The sequence below is a fragment of the Littorina saxatilis genome, linkage group LG7 (assembly GCF_037325665.1).
Source record: "Littorina saxatilis isolate snail1 linkage group LG7, US_GU_Lsax_2.0, whole genome shotgun sequence".
Lineage (NCBI taxonomy): Eukaryota > Metazoa > Mollusca > Gastropoda > Littorinimorpha > Littorinidae > Littorina > Littorina saxatilis.
The window spans coordinates 48,683,584-48,709,328 of record NC_090251.1 but is presented as its reverse complement, the minus strand read 5'-3'; the positions used below and the strand labels follow the sequence as shown (position 1 = coordinate 48,709,328).

The 25,745-nt window shown below is 39.8% G+C and overlaps 2 protein-coding genes across 6 annotated transcripts in view; one reads left to right on the top strand and one right to left on the bottom strand.

The window, feature by feature from the left end:
• Positions 1 to 12,397, bottom strand: part of LOC138971681 (synembryn-A-like) — a 41,436-nt gene extending 29,039 nt beyond the window's left edge. The window contains exons 1-7 of the mRNA XM_070344454.1: positions 12,128 to 12,397; positions 10,108 to 10,155; positions 8,139 to 8,358; positions 7,551 to 7,620; positions 7,026 to 7,101; positions 5,395 to 5,453; positions 4,192 to 4,372 (exon numbers count right to left, since the gene is read on the bottom strand). Coding sequence (XP_070200555.1) covers positions 4,192 to 4,372; positions 5,395 to 5,453; positions 7,026 to 7,101; positions 7,551 to 7,620; positions 8,139 to 8,358; positions 10,108 to 10,155; positions 12,128 to 12,211 — 738 coding nt within the window. The 5' untranslated portion in view covers positions 12,212 to 12,397. The remainder of the gene's footprint in view (positions 1 to 4,191; positions 4,373 to 5,394; positions 5,454 to 7,025; positions 7,102 to 7,550; positions 7,621 to 8,138; positions 8,359 to 10,107; positions 10,156 to 12,127) is intronic.
• Positions 12,398 to 13,313: 916 nt separating this feature from the next.
• LOC138971678 (formin-binding protein 4-like) overlaps positions 13,314 to 25,745 on the top strand; it is a 37,546-nt gene continuing 25,114 nt past the window's right edge. For 2 of the 5 annotated variants that reach the window (XM_070344449.1, XM_070344447.1), the window contains exons 1-9: positions 13,314 to 13,436; positions 14,518 to 14,646; positions 15,168 to 15,215; positions 16,990 to 17,342; positions 18,147 to 18,552; positions 19,338 to 19,542; positions 22,626 to 23,394; positions 23,624 to 24,029; positions 24,834 to 24,988. In XM_070344449.1, coding sequence (XP_070200550.1) covers positions 14,577 to 14,646; positions 15,168 to 15,215; positions 16,990 to 17,342; positions 18,147 to 18,552; positions 19,338 to 19,542; positions 22,626 to 23,394; positions 23,624 to 24,029; positions 24,834 to 24,988 — 2,412 coding nt within the window. In that variant the 5' untranslated portion in view covers positions 13,314 to 13,436; positions 14,518 to 14,576. The remainder of the gene's footprint in view (positions 13,437 to 14,517; positions 14,647 to 15,167; positions 15,216 to 16,989; positions 17,343 to 18,146; positions 18,553 to 19,337; positions 19,543 to 22,625; positions 23,395 to 23,623; positions 24,030 to 24,833; positions 24,989 to 25,745) is intronic. The other 3 variants (XM_070344450.1, XM_070344448.1, XM_070344452.1) reach the window with 3 other exon arrangements.

Here is a 25,745-nt window from a genome sequence, read left to right as displayed (position 1 = left end):
GGTGGGGTAGAAAGTGTTAAGAGTGGGGGGAGGCAGGGAATGAAGAAGGGAGAAAGTAAACGAGCTGTGTTCTCTGCCCTTCCTCTCACATGCATTCTGCTATTGCTGAGGCCTTCTATCACAAGACATTGTTTCTTCAATTACATGATGTTGTTTCGGGTTACACAATCAATTGAGTCGTTGCCTCTTCAAGCACGCTGCATCATGGGAAGATTGTACAGAAATAAAACGTGTTCAATTCCTTTTACTGCTCCATGCACACCCCATCTATTCTACTAAGAATCTCACGTTCATCACCATTCTGCACATTTCTCTTTGGGAGTCCAAAATGTTACCAAGACTGAACATTTTGGAAGGCTTGGGTCTTGCAAGATACCGGTGTGTGTGTGTGTGTGTGTGTGTGTGTGTGTGTGTGTGTGTGTGTGTGTGTGTGTGTGGGTGTGTGTGGTGTGTGTGTTTGTGTGTGTGTGTGTGTGTCTGTGTGTGTCTGTCTGTCTGTCTGTGCGTGAGTGTGTGTAGAGCGATTCAGAGTAAACTAATAAACCGATCTTTATGAAATTTTACATGAGAGTTCCTAGGGTAGTAGGTATGATATCCCCAGACCTTTTTTCATTTTTTCGATAAATGCCTTTGATGACGTCATATCCGGCTTTTTGTAAAAGTTGAGGCGGCACTGTCACACCCTCATTTTTCAATCAAATTGATTGAATTTTGGCCAAGCAATCTTCGACGAAGGCCGGACTTTGGTATTGCACTTCAGCTTGGAGGCTTACAAATTAATTGATGACTTTGGTCATTAAAAATCTGAAAATTGTAATTAAAATTATTTTTTTATAAAACGATTCAAAATTACGTTCATCTTATTTCTCATCATTTTCTGATTCCAAAAACATATAAATATGTTATATTCGGATTAAAAACAAGCTATGAAAATTAAAAATATAAAAATTATGATTAAAATAAAATTTCCGAAATTGATTTAAAAACAATTTCATCTTATTCCGTGTCGGTTCCTGATTCCAAAAAACATATCGATATGATATGTTTGGATTAAAAACACGCTCAGAAAGTTAAAACGAAGAGAGGTGCAGTAAAGCGTGCTATGCACCACAGCGCAACCACTACCACGCTAAACAGGCTCGTCGATTTCACTGCGATTTGCACGAGCAGCGGACTACGGTTATTGTGAAAAAATGCAGTGCGTTCAGTTTCATTCTGTGAGTTCCACAGCTTGACTAAATGTAGTAATTTCGCCTTACGTGACTTGTTTGTATTACAAGAGTGTGTCTGTCCACTGGGTAGACATACCGTAAATTTAACATTTTATTTTGTCACTAATTACATTTTTCAATAACCTTCAATTCTTGATCTTTGATTAAAACAATAAACAAACAAATAAAGATTTTACAGGAAAATCATCACATTTTTCAATTTAAATTCTGTAATATAAATGGTAACATTTATATTACAGAATTTAAATTGAAAAATGTGATGATTTTCACCAGGCAGCAGAACATGAAACTCAAAAGTGTGTTACATACATGCTTGCACCCTTCACTTTCAATCATATTTTTGTTATTTAAATCCCCATTTGGAGATCTTGCAAAATCTGTTTAGACGTTTAGAGTAAAAGTACACGAAAGTACAAACTATACACATGCGTCAATCAAAAATGTAGTAACATAGCTTTATCACTGGAGTGCGAACAAAATTTTCTAGTATTTTACTATCCTTTAATTTTTTTCCATTTTCACATTCTTACTTAGTTTATTGTCAGAATAGCTTGAACTCAAAAAATTGAAATTACTTATTGCATTAACGTGAAACTTTATTCAGCTTTTCACACTGCTGTGTTAATTCCATGAAAAATAAACTCTTTAAGCAAGGGACACGACTCTTTTGCTCTCTTCACCAAAATTCTATTGTGGAAGTCATGCAGAGTAATTCAAAAACATAAAAGACTTCAACTGAAGAACGAGCAAGCTGTCTTTTGATTGATTTATATTTGTTAATTGAATGAAGATTGCGTCACTGACAGTTCTGACGGAAAGAGATCTTCTAGACACACAGAAAAGAATTTCTTGAGAATAAGGGAAGTAATTGATATTATGCGCTTACCTCCCTCTGAAGAGAGAGAGAAAGAAACAAAGAGCCACAGAGAGAGAGAGAGAGAGAGAGAGAGAGAGAGAGAGAGAGAGAGAGAGAGAGAGAGAAAGAGAGAGAGAGAGAGAGAGAGTTTTACCTGCATATAAATTATAATGATTTTGATGTGTCAATTTATTGTACGTGTCTTGAAGAGACGTTTACGAACACTTAATATTTTGATTTTATACGGCATTCTACTGTTGATCTTTTTTCTTGCGCCCTTCCGTCTGTAGTACGTGTATGTGTCTTTAATAATGTACGAATATATATGTGTTAAATTGTCTCTGATTGGGCGAGGGCTGTGGTTATAAAAAGGACTGCTTTTTGTATGTTTACTCTGCTGAATACCCCCGAAAATAAACTTTCGTTTCATAACCTTGGAAAAAAAGAGAAATATTGAAGTGACTGTTTTACTTGCGAACGTTTTCAGGTACCCATTGTATTTGAGGAAAAATACCACTGATTCATAGATCAGGAAGGCAAATTTTCTCTACCGAAAGGCCACTGAATCCATGCAAGTGTGGTATATAAAAGAAGTGGCTGACCTACATTTTCAAACAGTTACCAATACCATGTAATTTTCTGAAAAAACGTGTGTCTGATAATTCTGAGTATGTATGTGTGTCTTAGGTGTCCTGTGTTAATTGTTGGTTGCCAATAGCTGCTAGGGATTACAACAACACCAACAACACAAAGTTGCCAAATTCTTCATGGGACAGAAATCTGTCTGAGACAGAAGAACCATGATTTCTCTACCATTCTTTGCCTTTCCTACCCTGTGAGAAAGTCTTTCTTTCTTTATTTGGTGTTTAACGTCGTTTTCAACCGTTCAAGGTTATATCGCGACGGGGAAAGGGGGGGGGGGGGGGGGGGGATGGGATAGAGCCACTTGTTAATTGTTTCTTGTTCACAAAAGCACTAATCAAAAAATTGCTCCAGGGGCTTGCAACGTAGTACAATATATGACCTTACTGGGAGAATGCAAGTTTCCTGTACAAAGGACTACATTTTTTACATACTGCTTGACTAAAATCTTTACAAACATTGACTATATTCTATACAAGAAACACTTAACAAGGGTAAAAGGAGAAACAGAATCCGTCAGTCGCCTCTTACGATTGCTGTCATTTCAGCAGAACTGCCTGACTTTTTCAAAGCTGAAGAAAGAAAGAAATCCTTGCAACATCCCTGGAGTTTTGTTTTGATGCTTGTTATTTATACTTTAGCACAATGCCCAGGTCTAATGTGAGCCTATTTTTGATATTTTGAGTCATTCAAAAGATACAAGTGATGAAAATGAGTGACGTTAAATTTCATGAAAAAACGCCCCAAAAAAGGGTATAACTTCTCACGAAAAAAAATTCAACAAAATGCTCACATTAGACCTCCGAAATACCACAGTCAGGGATGTTGCAAGGATTTCTTTCTTTCTTCAGCTTTGAAAAAGTCAGGCAGGTTTGGCGGCCGTCTTGGATTGCTACCATGGCAACCAATGGCTTAAATTTTTTTTCAATAACATTTTCTCAGGAGATGGACTGAGTACTTTAACACTAAAAATTTGTTTTACCCGAGAGTCAGCAAACGAAAAAAATCACTTTTAACACCAGTGCCTCCCCTTAAAAAAACAAAAAAACTCAAAGGCTTGTTGGAGAAAAAAAAAAAGTAGGATGCAAGTCACTTGTTCATTTCAATATGTGTTATTCTCTCAGATGCTAGGAGATTGACTGTATGACTGTCACTTACTCCATTACACATGTTGTAAGCATTAACCCCTTCACTGCCCACCCCGTATGTAATACGTGGTCATTTTCTGTTTATCGTACGCCCATAACCGTATCTCATACGTGGGATTTGTGTCAACAACATTTCAGGACATTTCTGAAAACTAAATGGGAGGTAACCACTGTCCAAGTACTTGTAGGGGTTCTAAACACAGTTCTTTCCCATAGACCATTCGGATAAGTTACTACCACTGTGGCAGTGAAGGGGTTAAGAGCGCTTACTTCCCTTTGGTTATTTGATCTTGTTGAAAAAAGATCCACTCACCTCATCAGCGGATTTCTTCTCCAAGGCCACAGTGAGATTGAAGAGGATCTTGAGGATCTCGCTGCACAGGTCCACCTCTGTGTCGGACAGCAGTCTGTTGTCTTCTTCGCACGCACGCAAGGTGAGGTCCAACACCTCCATCAGATATGTGAAGCCGTGCAGCTCATAGCGAACACGAGGTCTGCAAACAAAGAATGGATTCTCATCATGTTGCATGGTCACTGTTTATTTCAGCAGAGCTGTGCATCTGAATCTCTCAAGTTTGTCTCAGCTAGTCTGCACACAAAGAATGGATTTCATCATTTTGCATGGTCACTCTGTATTTCAGCAGAGCTGTGCATCTGAATCTCTCAAGTTTGTCTCAGCTAGTCTGCACACAAAGAATGGATTCTCATCATGTTGCATGGTCACTGTGTATTTCAGCAGAGCTGTGCATCTGAATCTTGCTTTTCTCAGCTGGTCTGCAAAGAATGGATTCTCATCATGTTGCATGGTCACTGTTTATTTCAGCAGAGCTGTGCATCTGAATCTTGCTTTTCTCAGCTGGTCTGCAAAGAATGGATTCTCATCATGTTGCATGGTCACTGTGTATTTCAGCAGAGCTGTGCATCTGAATCTTGCTTTTCTCAGCTGGTCTGCAAAGAATGGATTCTCATCATGTTGCATGGTCACTGTTTATTTCAGCAGAGCTGTGCATCTGAATCTCTCAAGTTTGTCTCAGCTAGTCTGCACACAAAGAATGGATTTCATCATTTTGCATGGTCACTCTGTATTTCAGCAGAGCTGTGCATCTGAATCTCTCAAGTTTGTCTCAGCTAGTCTGCACACAAAGAATGGATTTCATCATGTTGCATGTTCACTGTGTTTATTTCAGCAGAGCTGTGCATCTGAATCTCTCAAGTTTGTCTCAGCTGGTCTGCACACAAAGAATGGATTTCATCATGTTGCATGGTCACTCTGTATTTCAGCAGAGCTGTGCATCTGAATCTCTCAAGTTTGTCTCGGCTGGTCTGCACACAAAGAATGGATTGTCATCACAACACATGCTTACTGTGTATTTCACTTTTCAGCAGAGCTGCATGCCTGAATCTCTAAAGTTGGGTCTCAGTTATTTTCACTCCTCTAATGTATAACTAAATAAGTGAGAAATTGAGCTTGCCTAGATGTTGTGCTGAACTACAAGAGAAGAAACTAAAAGCATACCTCGTGTCCACGCATGCTGGGAGAGCTGTCAGCAAGAACAGGATCCTCATGTCGTAGAACTGAAACACAAAATTGTGAAATGTTTGGTCATCCCAACATTCTTATTCTTCTGCGTTCCATTATCATGGCCGTCACATCTTCAGGTCGGTGGCTGCCATGAAGTCTGCAGTCTTCTGCAGTTTGGCAGCGGGTCCCCAGAGCGTGGTGCCCAGGCTGGTGTCTTCTGGCCAGTAGTGCTGGCGTGCTGTCTTCAGATGTGGGCAGGTCTGTAGAATGTGCTCAGGGGTTTCCTCCTCTGAGCCATACTCACATTGGGAGCTGTTTCACTGAGTCTGCCATTCCTATTAATTCACTCGCACCCCGTCTATCATTCAGAAATTCCCGCACAGTCATTTATGTGCTCAGTCCCTCAACGTACTTCCAGGACTGATCCATAAAAGTGACAGTTGCTTAGTCAACCAATCCTTTTCTCTGCAGTGGGGTAATTATAATTCAGAGTCAAGCAATGATGGCAAGAGCAACCACTTCCTGGTTTGTGACGTAGCAACTGAGACTATAGTCATTGTAACCGAGAATTACATTAAAATGTCACAAAATAAATTAACAAGAAGGGCAAAGCCCATACGACTCACATGCTTTACACATTTTTCCTACCAAAATACATGTGACCTTGACCCACGGTCAAGGTCATCCAAGGTCATGCAACACAAAGCTGTTAATTCAAGACATAGGAAGTACAATGGTGCTTATTGGCTCTTTCTACCATGAGATATGGTCACTTTTAGTGGTTCACTACCTTATTTTGGTCACATTTCATAAGGGTCAAAGTGACCTTGACCTTGATCATATGTGACCAAATGTGTCTCATGATGAAAGCATAACATGTGCCCCACATAATTTTTAAGTTTGAAACAGTTATCTTCCATAGTTCAGGGTCAAGGTCACTTCAAAATATGTATACAATCCAACTTTGAAGAGCTCCTGTGACCTTGACCTTGAAGCAAGGTAAACCAAACTGGTATCAAAAGATGGGGCTTACTTTGCCCTATATATCATATATAGGTGAGGTATTGAATCTCAAAAACTTCAGAGAAAATGTGAAAAATGTGAAAAATAGCTGTTTTTTAGGCAACATTTATGGCCCCTGCGACCTTGACCTTGAAGCAAGGTCAAGATGCTATGTATGTTTTTTGTGGCCTTGTCATCATACACCATCTTGCCAAATTTGGTACTGATAGACTGAATAGTCTCCAAGAAATATCCAACGTTAAAGTTTTCCGGACGGACGGACGGACGTCCGGACGGACGGACGGACGGACGGACGGACGACTCGGGTGAGTACATAGACTCACTTTTGCTTTGCATGTGAGTCAAAAATGAAAGCATTTTATGAAAATTAAACACAAAACCTTTGTTATCAAATAAAAGGAAACCCTACCAGCCTTGACCCTGTGTATTTTCAAGTTTGTCAGTGAAGAACTTTAACTGAGGAATGATAAAAAAAAGGAATGCCTGAGAGTAAAAACATAGCTGGCATAATCAACTAATTAACTGAATCAACAAAAAACACAAATTTTTTTCAAGTTGAAGATCTTGCAAAAGTTTATCCTTCACCTTGCTAAAACACTCACCTTGACATCAAACTTGAGTTCAGGGTCACCGTACGTCTTGAGTCTCTGCACAACGCCATCTACACAGCTCGTCTTGCTGGAGAAACAGATCAAATATGAGCAACCAAGGTCATTATGATGCTCATCAGTAATCTCTGTTAAATACCATCTATGGACATGTTTACAGCATGTGAACTTATACACCCAAATCGTTTTCCTTCTTTCTCCCATGTGAATTAACTTAATGCATTGGTATGTTACAAACTGTGTATATTACCGGTAATGTATTCCAATTTTCACTCCCTCGCAAAGATGTAGGGTATATCTTGAAATAATCAAAACCTAAAATGTAAAAGTCAGTCAGAAAAGAAATGTATGCATTTGTATGGTGGGATCACATTCCAAACACCTACAAAGAAAAAAAACGTATAAAGGCAAATCGAAAAGAATCTCAACCATGCATTTTTCTGCTAAAAATTCACAAACAAATTGAATTAATATAATTTACATTAAAAAAACACTTTTAACATTTAAAAATGTACTCACCTACAAAACTGCTGTGCTGTGGTACTGTTGAAAATCAGGTTGCACAAGCATTTCTGTCCTTCAATCATCACTGCAACAAAACAACAATCACGATCAGCTACTACTACAGGGTTTAGCCTGGAAGAAAAAGACAATGGGACATATGTCCCCCTCAACTAATTTCTGATGGGACATGAGATAGTCGAAGGCAAAAACTGAAAAAGCGCAAAGCAGGCCAGGCGGTCCGAAAATGCTTTTGTCGAAAGATGCAAAGTAGTTCTATTTGGTGCCAGTGTATCAGGTTAGTGTGTGTGTGGCACACAAGTAAATGAAACCCTGCTATTAGCATAAAGTTTAAAACAAAACACTTGTTGAGCAAGAAGTTTCAGCTTCAAATGTGAAACGCATTGTTCTGAATAACTTTACAAGGCTCAAACAGCACACTAAGAAAACATGGGACAGTTGTCCGGATGTAATAGGGTGGGTGGGGGGGGGGGGGGGGGGGGCGGGGGGCAATTCAATTGTCAAGGGGGCAGTTGCCTGGGGGTATTGAATTGTTTAATTAATGTCTGAATTTTTTTGTCAGATTTGCATTTCCAACACTCTTACCGTCCTGGTTTCCGTTCTGTATTGCAACATTTTCGCCAGGCTCTGCTGCATAGTACTCGATGCCTGCAAGCTTCATAAGGAGGCGAAGAGAGCGTTCAGACGTGAGAGTGTCCATGTTGGTTTTCTCCCGGCTGAAGACGCGAAAAGCTTGTAAGCAGGCAATGCAGGTTTCAGGTTGGAGATTCTGCTCAAAGCGATTCAGCAAAGCGTTCACATATTTCTGAAACAGCCATCAGAACAAGTTGAATGTATTTTTCAAGAAAAGATAAGAATACAATTAGGCTCAACTTTATTGTCCATAATTGTAGAAAAAAAGCCACATAGGAATAATTTGTCTTTTGCAGTGATGCATTAAACCGCTTGGCGTTACATAATCATGATTTCATAAAAACAAAAAAGTATCTTCTGGCTTCACATTGCATATATATCTCTGTAGAAAACATATTGTGTTGTTTTATTTACACATGTTTAAAAATAAATCTTTAACCCTTACCCTTTCTTCTTAGTTTTGTTTGTTAAAAATTAGTTAACTTGCACATATGTATAACAAACTTTAACTTGACAAAGACAACAAACAATGTTAATAATAACGTTGCGTCACAGTAACAAAGCATACACTGGATAACTGAAAGCAAAATTAGTCATCAAAAGAATCTCCATCTCACGTAAAAGCAGTACTGTCAACTTGAAAACATAAAACGATTTAAAATTATTTAAACTGCAAAACAAACAAGATCATTCTGCTACTGGTCACAAGCAAGCCTGTCAGTGTCGAGAAAAAAATGTATGTCAAGTACTGATAGACCGGAAATTCTGATTAAAAGCCAGATTATTACACAATGTACATGTATAGATTTTGCCTTCTTTTAAGCCAGCATATGTAAACTATTTTAAGGATGATTTTTTTGCATCCTGAGCATCTACCGTATTTGACGGATTACAAGACGCACCGTTTTATAAGCCGCACCCCCGACTTTTAACCAAAAAAATGGGACGAGCCACGTATAGGCCGCGTCACTATATCAGCCGCCGTCGAAAAAAAATATAATCAGATCGTGTCAATCAATCAAAACAACCAGGCAAACGAAAGTACGGTATTTGGCGAAATCAGCTCCGAGAATAAACAAGTGAAACAAAGAAGAAAAGTGAAAAAGTTTGAAGAAAAATATCACACACACAATTTGTAACCAACACACACATGTAGTCCCGCCCAGAATAAGCTTTTTTGGGATGATTTACGACTTTTGCGCACATTTCGAGCAGACGGAAACACAACATGGCGGCTCTCGCTCCTCCAACTATCGCGAGACACAAAAAACAAAATCTCTCGCGCGCGAGATCCTGATACATCCGGTGTTTCTCTGTACGCTATCTTGTCACGACGACTTGTTGACAAACGAAGATTCGCGAAAGAAAGAGAAAAGCGCCGAGTCTTGAGTAAAGAGCTAATAAAGTAACGGTAATCGCTAATCGAGCGAAATGAAAACCCGTGGCGACTTCCATTAGGTGAATGCTATTCAAGTTTAGGTAACGTTTTAGCCGTATCTTTTTATAAGCCGCAATGCGATTTTTTTTTTTTAAAAGTCGCGGCTTGTAGTCTGTCAAATACGGTATGTGTGATTAGACTTGACACTGATGCCTATAGGATGTGTGTAAATTTATAAAATGGGAAGGGAGATAGCTCAGTCAGTAGCGCACTGGCTTTGAAAACAGTTCGGCTCCATTTGTGTGGGTTCGAATCCCAGAGTAAACTTCGCGCAGACTTTTTTGGTAACTTCATATTTAGATCTATACCCTTCAAACTCACAACTCATATAATACACATGTAGATCACAATCAGTATCAGCTAAAATATCCAAAAGCAAACAGTACATTTTTAATTTTACAAGACAAGACACCTTTTTTTGTACACAAATTCAATTGACATAGTTTAGTGTGTTACATTTTAGTTTAATACTTGAAAACGTACCTCCTTCATTTCAGGTTTCAGGTCTGGGAAGGTGAACACCTTTTCGTTCTGCAAAAAGATTCAAAAGAACAAGTCTTACACTGCAGTAACAACAAACTCCTGATTTCAGTTGATTCTCTTATCTCTTGTCCAAACCCGCATTAACTAACAGGATCAGCTCGTTACTCCCCGGGCTCGTTACTCCCCCTTAGGGTTAGGGTTAGTAACAAGCCAGGGGAGTAACGAGCCGGGGGAGTAACGATACGGGGGAGTAACAAGATGCTCCCTAACTAACTAGAATTGACTGTACGTCGAAAACTAGACTGTTTTTCCATGCTTGTTGAAGTAAGGTAGGTGCGTGTGTGTACATTATATGTATACATTTACATGTAGCTCTGCAGGTCAAACAGGACGGTTTTTTTACCTCTCTTCAGTACATGTATAGTTGAACATACAGTAGTGTAGCAGACTATGACAGTTTTGTCAGCCTGCAGTGCCAGTCTTGCGGGCTTGACGTAAATGGTGGTTTGTACAAGCAAACACTGAAACAGGCAACCTTGAAACTGACATCAGCATATCCTGATGAAAATAGGAATTGCAGTGGAAAACCGGTCAAGAACAACAGGAACATAATCCTTGTCGTCGCTATCCATCTGTCCCTTGTCACCAGAAATTCTGTTTGCGGAGAGAAATTAAAGTCGTAGAACTGGTCATTCGGACAAACTTGACCTCTTGTCACCTTTAACATCAGAATAGGCGTTTAAAAGTTAAAATGCCTCATTGCCTGCCCTATGTTATAAATACATGCTCCAATAATTTAATGGAAATTTGGTCGAACTAAGTTTAAAAAAACCAGTAGCCATGTAAACACAAGCAGACGAAAACAAATTTCAAGATTGTAAACTTTTTCGGGAAGAGCAGATGGCTGGTGATAGGTAATTGCCACAGACGAGGCAGTCGCTTCTGAAACAAAGTCTTTGTTCTCTTAGGCCAACAACAAAAAATTGTCTGTTTCTGGTAACATGGCTAAAAAAAATAGGGTCGGTAGGTAGGGATTTTTTTTTTTTTTACTTTTTTTTTTACCCCAAATGTAGACCAATAAAACTAACTTTAAAAATCGCGCAAAGAGACTGGATTCACTATACATAGAGACAAGACACTCAACACATTTACAAATCGTCAGCGGACTTTCGTTTTCACACGTTTTTGTTGTTCATTTTCTCACCCTGTCCTTTACCACCAAAAAAAACAAAAAACATTTTGAGTTTGGAAAAAAAAAGTTTAGGGTCGGCGCCGAAATTTAGGGTCGGTCGGGTGACCAGAAACAGACAAATTTTTTTATTTTGCCTTAACCGCTGAAGAAGCGACATGCACAGCCATGGAATAATGCAAAGCAGTGAATATCGCTGACCACCTCAACCTCTCAACTGTCAGCATTTCTAGTGTGTAACTGTAAGGTCACTTATCGTGCAATTTGGGTCTTTGCAGCTGCAGGTGCATGACTGCTACTGCATGCTTGCGCAAAACGTGTCATCATAAATGCCTAACAGTCACAATACTCAAGATAATGTTTCTTATGTGTGCTGTACAACACTGCTGTAGATTGAGAGCAGGGCTGGGACAAGGAGCAATGCTTAGGTATCAGCTGGGCACATCACAAAAATGCAGCTAGCTCTCTCAGTCTCAGATCATTGCTTGTGCATTTCTTAATTATTCTGTCTGCTTCAAACAGCTGAACAAATAATATAGTACACCTTCCCTTTAAATACTGTAACAATGTAACCGTTAAATAAATCAATTTAAAATTGGACATACATACACGTGCGCAACTATACTAATTACTATAGTCTATTGTTACTAATTCCACTTAGTCTTGGGCTGTCATTTTACCAAAACAAACGTGTTCTGCCATGGAACTGTCACACTCATAATGTAATAGGGCGCGTTAACGCTCTATGACGCAATAAACAACCTGCTCTGTGAAACAAACAAATGCACAGTTAGAATTTCTAGAACAACATGCCACAACGATGCCACTTACTGCTGTGTTAAAACGCTTCAGCATTGCTTCAAGCTCGGTTTCGGTTCCAGACTGCAAAATCTGTAAGTCCGCTTCAGACATCATCTTGACGGTTTGGACAGGTTAAGATGTGGTTACTGGGCAAGATGTGTGCCAATCCTCTCAAGGGTGATCTTATTCAGCAACACAAAGACGCATTGTAGAAAACACTGGTTTGTTTTCATCGAATCACAGAAGTGTCTTTCTTGTGGACATCATTCATAATCATATTCAATCCATACTACTTAACAGCAGATTCGGACCAAAGCTCCTGCCGAACTACACTGAGGTGCTTTTAAAATATGTCTTAAAAAATATGTTTGTTGTTATAATATAATTTCAGTTTGTATTTCATTCTGTTTGATGTTTTATATCAAGGTCAGAACATTTAAAATGTTTTAATTGTAGATTCATGAGACGAACCAAGCATCATTATCAGAGTCCTGTATTCCTTGTTGTGATTGGTTCATCTGTTACGGAAACCCTTTCTGACCGGATGTAACTTTGCAATGTCTGTTTGTCTCTTTACCAGTATTTAGTGAAAACTACAAAATAGCTCCAAACATTCATAACTCTCAGTCTTCCTTTGCTTGGTCTATGTAGCTGAACAAAACTAAAACCAGTACAATTACATATATTCTTTGTCTTTAAAGTTATTATGTGTTAGAGCGAATGGCCGGTTGAAGTTTTACTGGCTGCCCTCTTCACCCTTTTCACTATTAGACACATAAGCATGTTCACACCGTGGCATACACACACGCACACACAGCTGTTTTCAGTTTTGATTTTTATTGTTGTTGTTGTTGTGTTTCGGGGTGTGGGTGTGGCGGGGGTGGATTGCGCAACCTGTCTTCATCGTAAGTGTGAGGCGCCAAACTTCCCATTGTCTGTTAAACTTAATTGTTTTCTCAATTTGGCGAAGAAATGTAAGGGGCGGCAGAAAGTTTTACAGGGTCTGTCGGCCCGGTTACCCTTATCCAACCTTGTAGTGTGTGGGTCTTTGAGACATAACACATGAGATGTAAAATTTAAGAGTTCATTGTACAATGATCAGTCTTATACATTTTATAGTCTCTGAGATTTTCCAAGAACGGAGTTTGTGTGTGTTTTTGTTTGCGGAGAGCCAGGGGTAGGGGGCTCTATTTGTCTGAAATGTTAACGTTTGTGGTATAAAGATAAAAGGATCAAGTTGGTAAATCGTTTCACTTTCAGGAAAAAAATTCGTCTGTAAGTTACATAGTGCAATATTTTGGAGCGTATTTTGGCGGTGATGATCTGTTCCAGCTCCAATGTATGTTGGCCTTGTCTTGTCTTCTTTGATTGTGTAGGATTTTGATCGAAATTTACTGACCAATATTTTTTGTCAACCTGCCATTTGTACCCCACTCCGACCCTAGTCTAAGTCTGGTAGTCGACCGTGTTTATTTCTCATGTCTTGACTTGGCCAGAATCTCTCTCTCTCTCTCTCTCTCTCTCTCTCTCTCTCTCTCTCTCTCTCTCTCTCTCTCTCTATCTATCTCTCTCTCTCTCTCTCTACCTTCATTCGCATCCAATGAACTTTTTTTTTCATAATTCATTTTAATTGTTCACTGCCATCAATGTGCTGATCTATTAGTGATTATGAACAGAAACTGAATGTAGTGAAACGGAAAGCATACTTGTGACTCACAGATGGAATCACTCGCGCACACACCCACTGATCGACACAAGCAGAAATACATGTAGGCTAATGATGCATGGGCACTCTTCCAAATTAGCCCTTTCTGAGGATCGTTGTGAACACATAATCTGAAACTAACCCACTTTTGTAAGCTCTCCACTGACTTCAGCAAGTCAAAGAGCATTGAGAATGAGATGATTAAACACTGCCCCACCGATTACACAGCTCAATATTTGTGTCTGTCAGCTAGGTCTCTGACAGTGACAGGAGGGGGGGGGGGGGGGGGGGGGGGGAAGAGAGATTCCTTACTTAAAAATGTGTGCCTTTATCAGTTTGTGGCTTTAAGTTTAACTATACATAGTATGTCCCATGGATCAGATTCAGAATTTGGTTGAGGGGTTCTTATGACGCATTATTTTCTGCTTTGCTGATCGAACCCTGCACACATTTTTTGCAAGATAGAATATCTAGCCACTGTATGAATGAGAGGGAACACATGCATGCTCTAGCCAGTGTATGAATGAGATTGAGAGGGAATTTCTTCTGTGATCTGGCAGTGATTCTAGTTCAGTATTTGGAACTTGCATGCATGGCTTAAGACATTATTTCAGTTACAGTGTTACACATGCTTAAAATGTGTTCCTGAGCCAGAATGGTTAACAAATATAGTCAATTACATACTATATCAGTATATGTTCTTCATTTTGTGCAGACGTTGTGAATAATTGTACTCACACAAGCATTCAGCTGGACGTCCCAACTCCAAGCACCATGGCGATGGAGCAAAGTAGCCGCCGTCAAGTACTTCAGCTAGATGATGTTTCTAGTTCACACCAACCACGTGAGTTAAAATGTATTCAAAGCAGAACATGTAGACTACTGGGAATTAATGTGATATTAATATATATTTGGTGGACATGAAAAGAGCTGAGTACTGGTAAAGTTAAAGTGTGGTGAATTGATAGAATAGTGTTTCTGCTGTTTAGTGTCTGGTTGATGTAATTTACAAAAGTATCTATGTGGTAATTAAAATAATATAGTACACCCACTAACCCAGTGACCTAAGGAATCTTCTATATTGCGCTTGTACTTGTAGAGAACTCATCCCAACAAGAGTTAATTTTGTTTTGATGTTTATCTCCGTTTTATATTCATGTTGAATAGTTCATGGATGGTCAACTGTAAGACCGTTCTGTCAGTGTCACTGTTTGAAGCCATGTCTTTGAGTCAGTCTTTCACTGTTTTTTATTTTGAAAGCAAATACCCATGTTTGCCTGTTGACCTTTTACGAACAATATAAATATAAATTTTAAGATGTCACACTCAGTGACTCACAGATTTCACTGAATTATTAATTTGCAGGGCACCACCCCATACAACCCGGGCAGATTGAAGATAACAGAAATGGGTGTAAGTTGTAATGTTTTTGTGTGTGCTAATGGCTTGTTTCATCCAGGTATAAAAGTGGTTTAGAATTAGACACTGACTAACTAAGCAGCCAAATTCACAACTTTACTTCTACCTGTCAGACGCTCAGAGTTTGAGTACTCTTATGAAATTATAGAGCTGTTGTGATCTATGAAATTTTACTCTGTAAAAACATGGACCCAGGGGTGTCGTTTGGGTCGGCCCTTCGGCCAATCGCCGATTTTTTTTTACTTTGGCCGAAACTTTCATGTCCCTATCGGCCAAATGTCCGAAGAGTATTCGCCTAAATCGGCCACAGTTTGTCCAGTTTTTTGTATTGGTCAGGCTTTGATTGCTAAAACTGCTGCCTATGAACTTGGTCAACTGACTGACGTTTATTTCCTTCGCGAATACCAAAAACGAAACATCAATGTTTTGAACGGAAGCCATTGCCAAAAATTATAGATGCCAGAATGGTTTCCCTTGGACAAGGGAAACCACACTCTCAGCGTTTGCGTTCGCCGGTTCGCGATAGTTTATCAGTCAGTCAGTGCTTTCGATTTGGATTTGAACATCATGTCGCAACCAAAAAAGAAAAAAAACTAAATTGGCCAAGGTTTGCTACCCTTCGCCAAGGTAAGTGATTCCGGACAAAATGATAGGAACACCGCGAATGTGGACAGTGTCAGTGTGAGTGGTAGTAGTGTTGTCGAGTCGATCGAAGCAGACAACATTGACGATAGTCACCGCGAATCGAAATCTGCTGAGCCAGAGAATGAAAAGCGTCCTCCAAATCATGGTTTCCAAGCAAAATGACTCACCCTACACGGTCTTTTATTGGCGTTTTATCAGTCATGTTTCCCAAAGATTTGCACAAGATTGGAAGAGTTTTACTTTCAAGAAATTAAAGTTAAAGGTTTGAAAAAGTTTCAGAGAACTGGTGTTTGATGTGTTTCAGTTGCAGTATGCAACATATAATCCAGGGGCGGATTAATGGGGGTGTCACAGGGGTTCCCCTACCCATTTGCATCTTCAATGACTCCATCTTCCATTAAAATCCCAAACAGACGTCAAATACGAGCGGATTTTGTAAAATAAAGCACATTTCTACTTCCAAAACCCATCGAACAGCCATTTCCGGCGCTCGATCGCCGACATGTTCAGCTTTGATGGTCATTTACGGACTCATATGAACCGCTCTATGACATTTTATGCATCAAGAAACAATGTAAGGCATCGCTGAATCTGTGGCTTACTTTAAATCCTGACGTAAATCAAACAAATCCAAGAAAACTGACAAAACGTGCCTTCAATCATGTCAGGCCCCACGTAGAGCCTCAGTCCCGCTTATGACCGGTTATCCCCCGTGCTCTTGAGTCTTGTGCTTCAATGTTGCGGTGACTTTGTATGAGCCAAAATAATAGCCGAAATTTGTCCAAGATGTCCTAAAGCTTTCTGACAGTTTCGGCCAAATGTCCCAACATGAAAATGGTCTAGCAACACCCCTGGGACCATAAGTTTGTTCAATTTAAAAAATAACAGGATCCATATGACTATATATATATAGTTGTTACGTATTCATGTTGTTTCTGTAGTGATTGGGACACATAAAAGCAGTTGAAATTTCAGTTACATGCTGATGTTTATTCTTTTGTGAGGATGGTAGTCTCTGTCCTCGAAATCTGTTTCTTTTCTTTGATGTCGGTGAAAGTTGTTCTTTTGCATAAAAGACAGGTATGGGTTTTAATTCATCTTCCTCTTCTAATTTTTGTTCCAGCATCCAACCCCCTGCTGAGCTTGGTCGGACAGTACAACAGTGATTCATCCTCTGACGAAGAAAACAACGATGACAAGACCGATGAAGAAATTGAGGATACCATTCCAAAGGTGTCAGAAAAAAAGGTTGAACTTGAAGAAGACACGGATGTAGCAGTAGACGGTAAGGCACAAGTCATAGAGGAGGAGAAAAAAGATGCTGAAATTCCATTACCCATGGACGTTGAGCCTCCTGTTCCGGACACACTGCTTGAGATCCCTCTGCCAGCGCCCTCTGTTGGCGTGTCTGTGCCTCCTCAACCATCAGGGGAAGTGGTTAGCAGCATCGACTCTGAGGTGGCCAGCTTCCTTGCTGTGAGTAGCCTTATGTACAGAATTGACGTTCACAAACATTGTCTGGTATTTTACTTTTAAGAGCTTTTGTCTAACAATACAGTAACTGAACTGGTCAGGCTTATGACTCCACTTTTTCTTCCAAAATTCCTTTTTTTCATGACTTATTTAGGAGGATTTATTACAACAAAACTGTTTTAGCATGACACACCACTTGTAAGATGTGAGGCCTATCAGTATCAGTATCAATAAAGTGTGGCGAACAGATTTTGAGAAAACTTTCCTTTTTGCAAATTAACCATTGAGAGCTAATACTTTCTCAAAAGCCAGCCCTTTATTGGGCGAAGTCGACTATGCGAAGTACACTTCACGAACCTGGTGTCAGAAAGCTTTAGCACTGAGCTTCCATGGGGGCCCGATAGCTCAGTTGGTAGAGCACTGGACTTGTGATCAGAAGGTCGCAGGTTCGAATTCGGGCTGGGACGGACACGGGTCAACTTTATGTGCAGACCCAGAGACGGAAGCCATGTCCCACCCCCGTGTCATCACAATGGCACGTAAAAGACCTTGGTCATTCTGCCATAAGTGCAGGTGGCTGAATACACCTAAACACGCAGACACCTGGGTAGCGCGACTCCGTTGCTGCTAGCTTTCCACAGGGAGGAAGCGACCCGAATTTCCCAGCGATGGGACAATAAAGTAATGAAAATGAAATTAGATTAAAAAGACTTTGAGACTTGAGAAGTGGACTTTGGGCTCAATTAAGGCCTGCCTGTATGTTTTGCAAACAACTTTCTCCTGACCAGACTGGACTGTGTTTTTCAGGAAATCGAATCCATCTCCAAAGAACAGGAACCACACACAGATGACAAGAAAGTTGATGACCAGCCTGAAGCTGTGGACTCCAGCCAGTCAACCCCAGTGGACTTGGGCTTCATCCCCAAGCCAACTCCAGTGGACATTGGCTTCATCCCCAAGCCAACTCCAGTGGACATTGGCTTCATTCCCAAGCCTGAAGCTTCCATCGCTACAACAGAAGAACTGAGAGAGAGCAAGCCTATAATAGTCGTGAAAGAAGAGAAAACGATCAAGAAAGAGAAGAGGAGCAAGCCCTCGTCGTCTCATGCGTACAAGTCCATGTTCGTGAAGGGGGCTGTGGAGTTTGTCAAGAAGGAAAAGGATGAAGAGAAGACGGATAAAGTCTTGGAGATGGAGGAAGAGCTCCCTGAAGGTACCCTGAGTTCTTTCCCTTAGCAAGTTGTTTTCTATAGTTTTGAGTTCACATTCTATTCTCAGTTTTGACTATCAAATACAGTATAATTTATGTATTTGTAAAGACAGAAACCATGCTTATAGTCCGAGTTATACCATAGGATATTAATGATAGTGAAGACTTGCAGGTTGCTAATGGATCGTGTAAAAAAAAATGTCATGAATCCTTGGTGTTGGCAGGTGGTCACTGTGGAGAGGTACTAGGTCGCCACTAGGGCAGGTTAAAACTGTAATGTGTTAGTCAGACAGCAGGAAAACTAAAATACTTTTTCTTCATTCATGGGCTGAAACTTCCATGGCTTTTACTTGTAAAACCGTTTTTACCCTGCCTTTTAGGCCAAAAAGAAAAATATGTCTGTTCCCGGTAACATCGCCGAAAAAAATAGGGTCGGTCGGTGTGGTTTTTTTTTTTTTTGTTTAACGTTTTGTTACCGTCTTTTTATGTGGTTTTTTTTTTTTTTTTTTAAACGCTTCCTTAGTTTACTTACAATTATTTAGCACATGTTTTTGACCTAGATATATTGAAACTAAATAAAGTATACTTGACTTCATATTTTATTTTATTTTTTGGTTTTTTGGGTTTTTTTTGCGAAAAGCGAAAAAAAAAATTAGGGTTGTCGCTTAAAAATAGGGTCGGTCGGGTTACCGGAAACAGACATATTTTTCTTTTTGGCCTTAGGCAACCATACTCAGCTTTCGGGGGATGCGAATACTAATGTCTTTGCTATGGCTGTGTGTTGGCAGAGCCAAAGAGTGAGTGGCAGATGGTGCAGGACGAGACAACACAGTACTTCTACTACTGGAACATGGTCAACAACCAAGTGACGTGGGAGATACCGCCAGGCTACACGCAGTTTCTGCTCCGTTACAAGGAGTACGAGGAACGCATCGCCAAGATCCCGAAAGACAAGCTGCAGCGGATGAAGGAGAGGAAAGAGCAAAAAAAGAAGTGAGAAAATAGTACAGTCATGCACACATTCATTTTTAGACACTTACATGTGTAGACACGCTTGTAAATAAGCATATGCACACGTGTGACATCGTTGACATTGATGACCTTGACCATGCCTTTGCAGTCTGTATTGAGTAAATAATAATGTAGGACAGAATTATTTCAGCGAAAACTTGTCTTAAATTCTAGCTGCAGTAATGTTGCCAGGATAGTTGTGTTTTTTTCCCTGTGGCAATTCTGCAAAAAATATTTCATTTGTAGGAAGAGTAAGGCAGTCCTTGACAGTACCTTTCCCGCACCTTGTAAAAGTGTTATTACTTCACTAAAATGGTGATAATGTTTTCAGAGATTTGAAAACAAATGCTTTGTTTTGCCAACTAGTGACACCAAACAACATCCCTGATATGTGAAAACATGTAAGCATGCACCCATTATTGTTATTTGTAGAAGAAATCAAACAAACAAAAACTCCCACTGACTCAGCGTTAGTGCATCAACCTTACTATGTCTTGAAAACGCATTTCATTACTTGTTATTTCTGTGAAAAGTTGTAGTTGCAACCTACATTCATGAAACTACTAGCTGTTTGCCGCATTTTGATTTTGATTTTGCAAATCATATATGATAGCCTGTGATTGTTTACGGTCTCGGTCTTCAGTGACTGTCAACATTTCTGTCCACCTGTCCAGCCCTGAAAGTCCAACAATTGTTGTACTGGCCTTTGGCTGATCATTCTGAAAATGTACTAGCCAGAGAGCAAACTTTACTAGCCAAACCAACAATTTGTTTCAGCAACTTTACTCGCATTTTGCGAGTAGATGGACATTTGTACTGGCAGAGAGTAAGCGAGTAAAATATTGACCACTTTCAGGCCTGCTTTCTGTAGGTGACTTTGGAAGACCGTGGTAGTTAGGCCAACAACAAAAAATAGGTGTGGTTAAGGTAACATAGCCAAAAAAAAAGAAAAAAAAAGAAGGTAACATAGTCAAAAACAAGTCGCGTAAGGCGAAAATACAACATTTAGTCAAGTAGCTGTCGAACTCACAGAATGAAAGTAAACGCAATGCAATTTTTCAGCAAGACCGTATGTACTCGTAGCATCGTCAGTCCACCGCTCATGCTCATGGCAAAGGCAGTGAAATTGACAAGAAGAGCGGTTTAGTAGTTGCGCTGAGAAGGATAGCACGCTTTTCTGTGCCTCTCTTCGTTTTAACTTTCTGAGCGTGTTTTTAATCCAAACATATCATATCTATATGTTTTTGGAATCAGGAACCGACAAGGAATAAGATGAAAGTGTTTTTAAATTGATTTCGAAAATTTAATTTTGATAATAATTTTTATATTTTTAATTTTCAGAGCTTGTTTTTAATCCAAATATAACATATTTATATGTTTTCGGAATCAGACAATGATGGAGAATAAGATAAACGTAAATTTGGATCGTTTTATAATTTTTTAATTTTTTTTTTACAATTTTCAGATTTTTAATGACCAAAGTCATTAATTAATTTTTAAGCCACCATGCTGAAATGCAATACTGAAGTCCGGGCTTCGTCGAAGACTACTTGACCAAAATTTCAACCAATTTGGTTGAAAAATGAGAGCGTGACAATGCCGCCTCAACTTTCACGAAAAGCCGGATATGACGTCATCAAAGACATTTATCGAAAAAAAGAAAAAAACGTTCGGGGATATCAATCCCAGGAACTCTCATGTCAAATTTCATAAAGATCGGTCCAGTAGTTTAGTCTGAATCGCTCTACACGCACGCACGCACGCGCGCACGCACACACACACATACACACACACACACACACACAAATACACCACGACCCTCGTTTCGATTCCCCCTCTATGTTAAAACATTTAGTCAAAACTTGACTAAATGTAAAAATAGGGTAGGAAGGTAGGCAATCACTTTTTTTTGACTCACATGCGAAGCAAAAGTGAGTCTATGTACTCACCCGAGTCGTCCGTCCGTCCGTCCGTCCGTCCGTCCGTCCGTCCGTCCGTCCGTCCGGACGTCCGTCCGTCCGTCCGGAAAACTTTAACGTTGGATATTTCTTGGACACTATTCAGTCTATCAGTACCAAATTTGGCAAGATGGTGTATGATGACAAGGCCCCAAAAAACATACATAGCATCTTGACCTTGCTTCAAGGTCAAGGTCGCAGGGGCCATAAATGTTGCCTAAAAAACAGCTATTTTTCACATTTTTCACATTTTCTCTGAAGTTTTTGAGATTGAATACCTCACCTACATATGATATATAGGGCAAAGTAAGCCCCATCTTTTGATACCAGTTTGGTTTACCTTGCTTCAAGGTCAAGGTCACAGGAGCTCTTCAAAGTTGGATTGTATACATATTTTGAAGTGACCTTGACCCTGAACTATGGAAGATAACTGTTTCAAACTTAAACATTATGTGGGGCACATGTTATGCTTTCATCATGAGACACATTTGGTCACATATGATCAAGGTCAAGGTCACTTTGACCCTTATGAAATGTGACCAAAATAAGGTAGTGAACCACTAAAAGTGACCATATCTCATGGTAGAAAGAGCCAATGTACCATTGTACTTCCTATGTCTTGAATTAACAGCTTTGTGTTGCATGACCTTGGATGACCTTGACCTTGGGTCAAGGTCACATGTATTTTGGTAGGAAAAATGTGTAAAGCAGTTCTTAGTGTATGATGTCATTGCTAGGTTTAGTTACCCTAAAGGTCGAGGTCAAGCATGTGAGTCGTATGGGCTTTGCCCTTCTTGTTTTTTTTTTACTTTCTTTTCTAATGTGTACAAATTAAACCTACTTGACAGGGAAATAAGTGTGCGACTCGAGCGCTTTGACTTTCATTGCGTTTTGTGAACTTTTTTTTCTTTTTTTAAAAATTTTTTTTAACAAATGTAATAAAAAAGTTATAGGGTCGGCCCCTAAAAATAGGGTAGGTCGGGTTACCGTAACCACACCTATTATTTTTTTTAGGCCTAAACAACATTCTACACTTACAATGACTAACCTTGTTTAAATTCTCCGATTGATTATCACTTTGACACATCCTTGTGTTGTCTTTTCCAGGCAAGGATCTGAAAAGAAACGGGAATCCTCCCCGGCACCTTCGTCTTCAGAGACCAAGCACAGACCCAAGCACAAGAAAGAGAAGCGTCGGAAAGAAACATCAGAAGCAGTGTCTTCAAATGTACCCATTGGGCCTCAGTTGCCGCCTCCTAGGACTGAAACTGCTCATGGCGATGTGAAAATAAAAGTTGAAAAAGTGGAGGACAATGACGTGTGTGAAAGTGGAGTTGCTTCACCCTCCAAGAAAAATGCAGAAGAGACCAAGACATCGGGAGTGCTTGAGTCTGCCGTCGACTCCACTTCGGTGGAAACATTGGATCTGGAAGCCATTTTCAGCGAAGCTTTTGCCGCTGTGGCTAAAGGGTCGAAAGAGGTGTCCAGTTCCCAAGCTGCTGTGCCTGTTACAACATCCGCTTCACCCGTGGATTCATCTGCACCAGTGTCTTCTCTCGATTTTGTCAAATCTGCTGCTGTACCCGTGGACAGTGCTGTGGATTCTTCCAAACCAGTTTCTCCGGTTCCCATGGATTCAGATTCTACCTCTACTGCTACAGCTGCCGTAGTGTCGTCTTCGTCTGTGGTGACTGCACCGGAGAAAGAGGTCAAGGACACTGGCGGTGAGAACAGTGAAGCTGTAGTGACCAACAGCGGTGTGAACGACGATGCTGCTAATGACGACGACGATGACTTTGACATGGACTTTGACGACATCGATGACCTTGACCGTGCCTTGGAGAAAGCTCTGGAGAAAAAGCTTGAGAAGAAAAAGGTGAGGAGTGTTTTGTACTTGTAGAACAGTAAATTCTGAAAGTTAATTTGCTTTGTTAAGAAAAACCTCATGTTAATGATTAAAGAATGTGCAAGGAGCTTTGACAATTGCTAGTAAACGCCATTCAAAACAAAAACTCCTAGCTTGTACTTAAATCAGAATTGATGATTTTTTCATCTGAGGTTGATTCATCTGATCAAAATCTAACTTTTCTACTTTTCAATTTCAGGCAGAGCTAGAGAACTTGGAAAAGACAAGCCCACAGAGTCCGGCAGACTCTGCTGCACTCCCGTCAGCTTCTCACACAGAGCCCAGCCAATCAGAAACAGCCAAGCCTCCAGCTGCCAAACCAGTGTCTCCTTCGGAGGTAGAATCTGCTGTGTCAAGCTCCATGAAAACTGCTCCAGAACCATCTGTCTCTGGGACGCAGACCCACAAGAAATCACCTGTGTCGTCTGTAAGCACTTCGGTGAACGGCGACAGGGAGAAACCAGGAACTTCTGGGATAAGATCAAAAAAATCGTCCAAATCCAAATCCAAATCCAAACGCTCTGCTGTAGAATCGTCAACAAAAGATGAGCATGAAAAGCAAGAACCAAATGGAAAGAAAGCTCGACTCGTATCCTATGATACTCGTGAGTAACAATTGTACAGACCTTTTACTCTTGCCACTTGTTGTTTGCGTTGATGTTGTTGTTTTTAATCTCCGTTAATTTAGGCATGTTTTATAACTGTGAATTCTCCCTTTTTTGGTTTGTTGTTTGTTGCCTCAAGATATCTGTCATGAGAGGAATGAAAGTTTTGTTCATGTTTTACAGCCCATGTGAAACTTAAACAGTAAAAGGAAATGTGTACATATTAAAGGCTGACATAGTCCTATTTAATTAGTTTAATTACTTCCAGGGCTTTTCCCATCGTTGCGGGGATGTATAAATTAAGCTTCCTGCAAAGTTTTAGGTTTGAAGTCCTTACCAATTACGAGAAATAATTAATTCTTTATTGCATTGTTTAGCAACAGTTCTCCAGGACTTGGGCTATTTTTAGACCGCTGACGTCACTTCGTGACGTTTCGTAAACCAAAGATGGGGTTTGAGACTGTTCTGTTTACATTCGACACTATCAACACCACTTTGCAATACTGAAATAATTTGTTCTGTGTTCGAAAGCTACAGCCAATCGTTATTATATCCCCTTAGGTACAGTTTTATAACATTATTGGCACATGTAAACAATATGAATTAATTAATGAATCCTACGAATATGGCAGCCTTTAACCTTTTTTTCCCTGTAAAATCTATTCTGCTTGATCACCACATTCTGGTTATATCAATGCTGAAATGTTCCGTTCAAAAACAAGAATATTATGTTTACGTCGCATTTAGGTATTGAATGCTTCTTCTTTTGTGCAAAATTGTGTAATGTTGTCAATTTGATTGCAGAGACGGATGATGAAAGTATGGATACATCTGATGAGGTTTCTACAACTCCGGTAAAGGCAGCCAAACAGCCATCGAACGAAGCCGACAGCGACATTCCCATCGACATTTTGCCCACCCCTCCTCCAGAAAAAGCTGATAACCTGGTAAGGCCTGATGTAAGTGCACCCAGCTTCAAGTTCAACAGTGTTTGAGCATGGTTTGTCCTTATGCCATTGTCAATCCGTTGGTTGGTCTGTGTTTTCTCCTTTAGAACACCTATAATCATTGAGATGACTTGAGGCTGGAGTCTACGCCTTGTAAAAGGGATCAACGTTGTTTGGTTTTGTAGTGGACTTTTGTGCAAGTTCAAGGCGTGATAAGGCCAGAAACAACAAATAGAATAGGGCTTAGGCCACACAAAAAAATAGGTGTGGTTACGGTAACATAGCCAAAAAAAATAGGGTAGGTAGGTAGGCAATCACTTTTTTTTTTTTTTTAACTTTTTTTTGTAATGTGTACAAATTAAACCTACTTGACAGGGAAATAAGTGTGCGACACGGGCGCTTTCGCTTTCATTGCGCTTTTTGCACTGTTTTTTTTATTTTTTATTTTTTTTATTTTTTTTTTTACAAATGTAATAAAAAGTTATAGGATCGGCCCCTAAAAATAGGGTAGGTCGGGTTACCGTAACCACACCTATTTTTTTTTTAGGCCTTATCATGTTGATTTTCAAGATAACAACTGACACTTTAGTATGTCGTGTCAGATTTTTCCATAAAACCACTACTGGAAAAAAAGGTAAGATTCTTTTGTGGATATATATGAGGCTTTGCCAAAAGGTGCTGGGGGGGTGCTTGGACATTTGTGACAAACTAAACCTTTTCAGTTGATTTTTTTTGGTGTTTTAAGTGATACATTAGTCTTTGATGAACA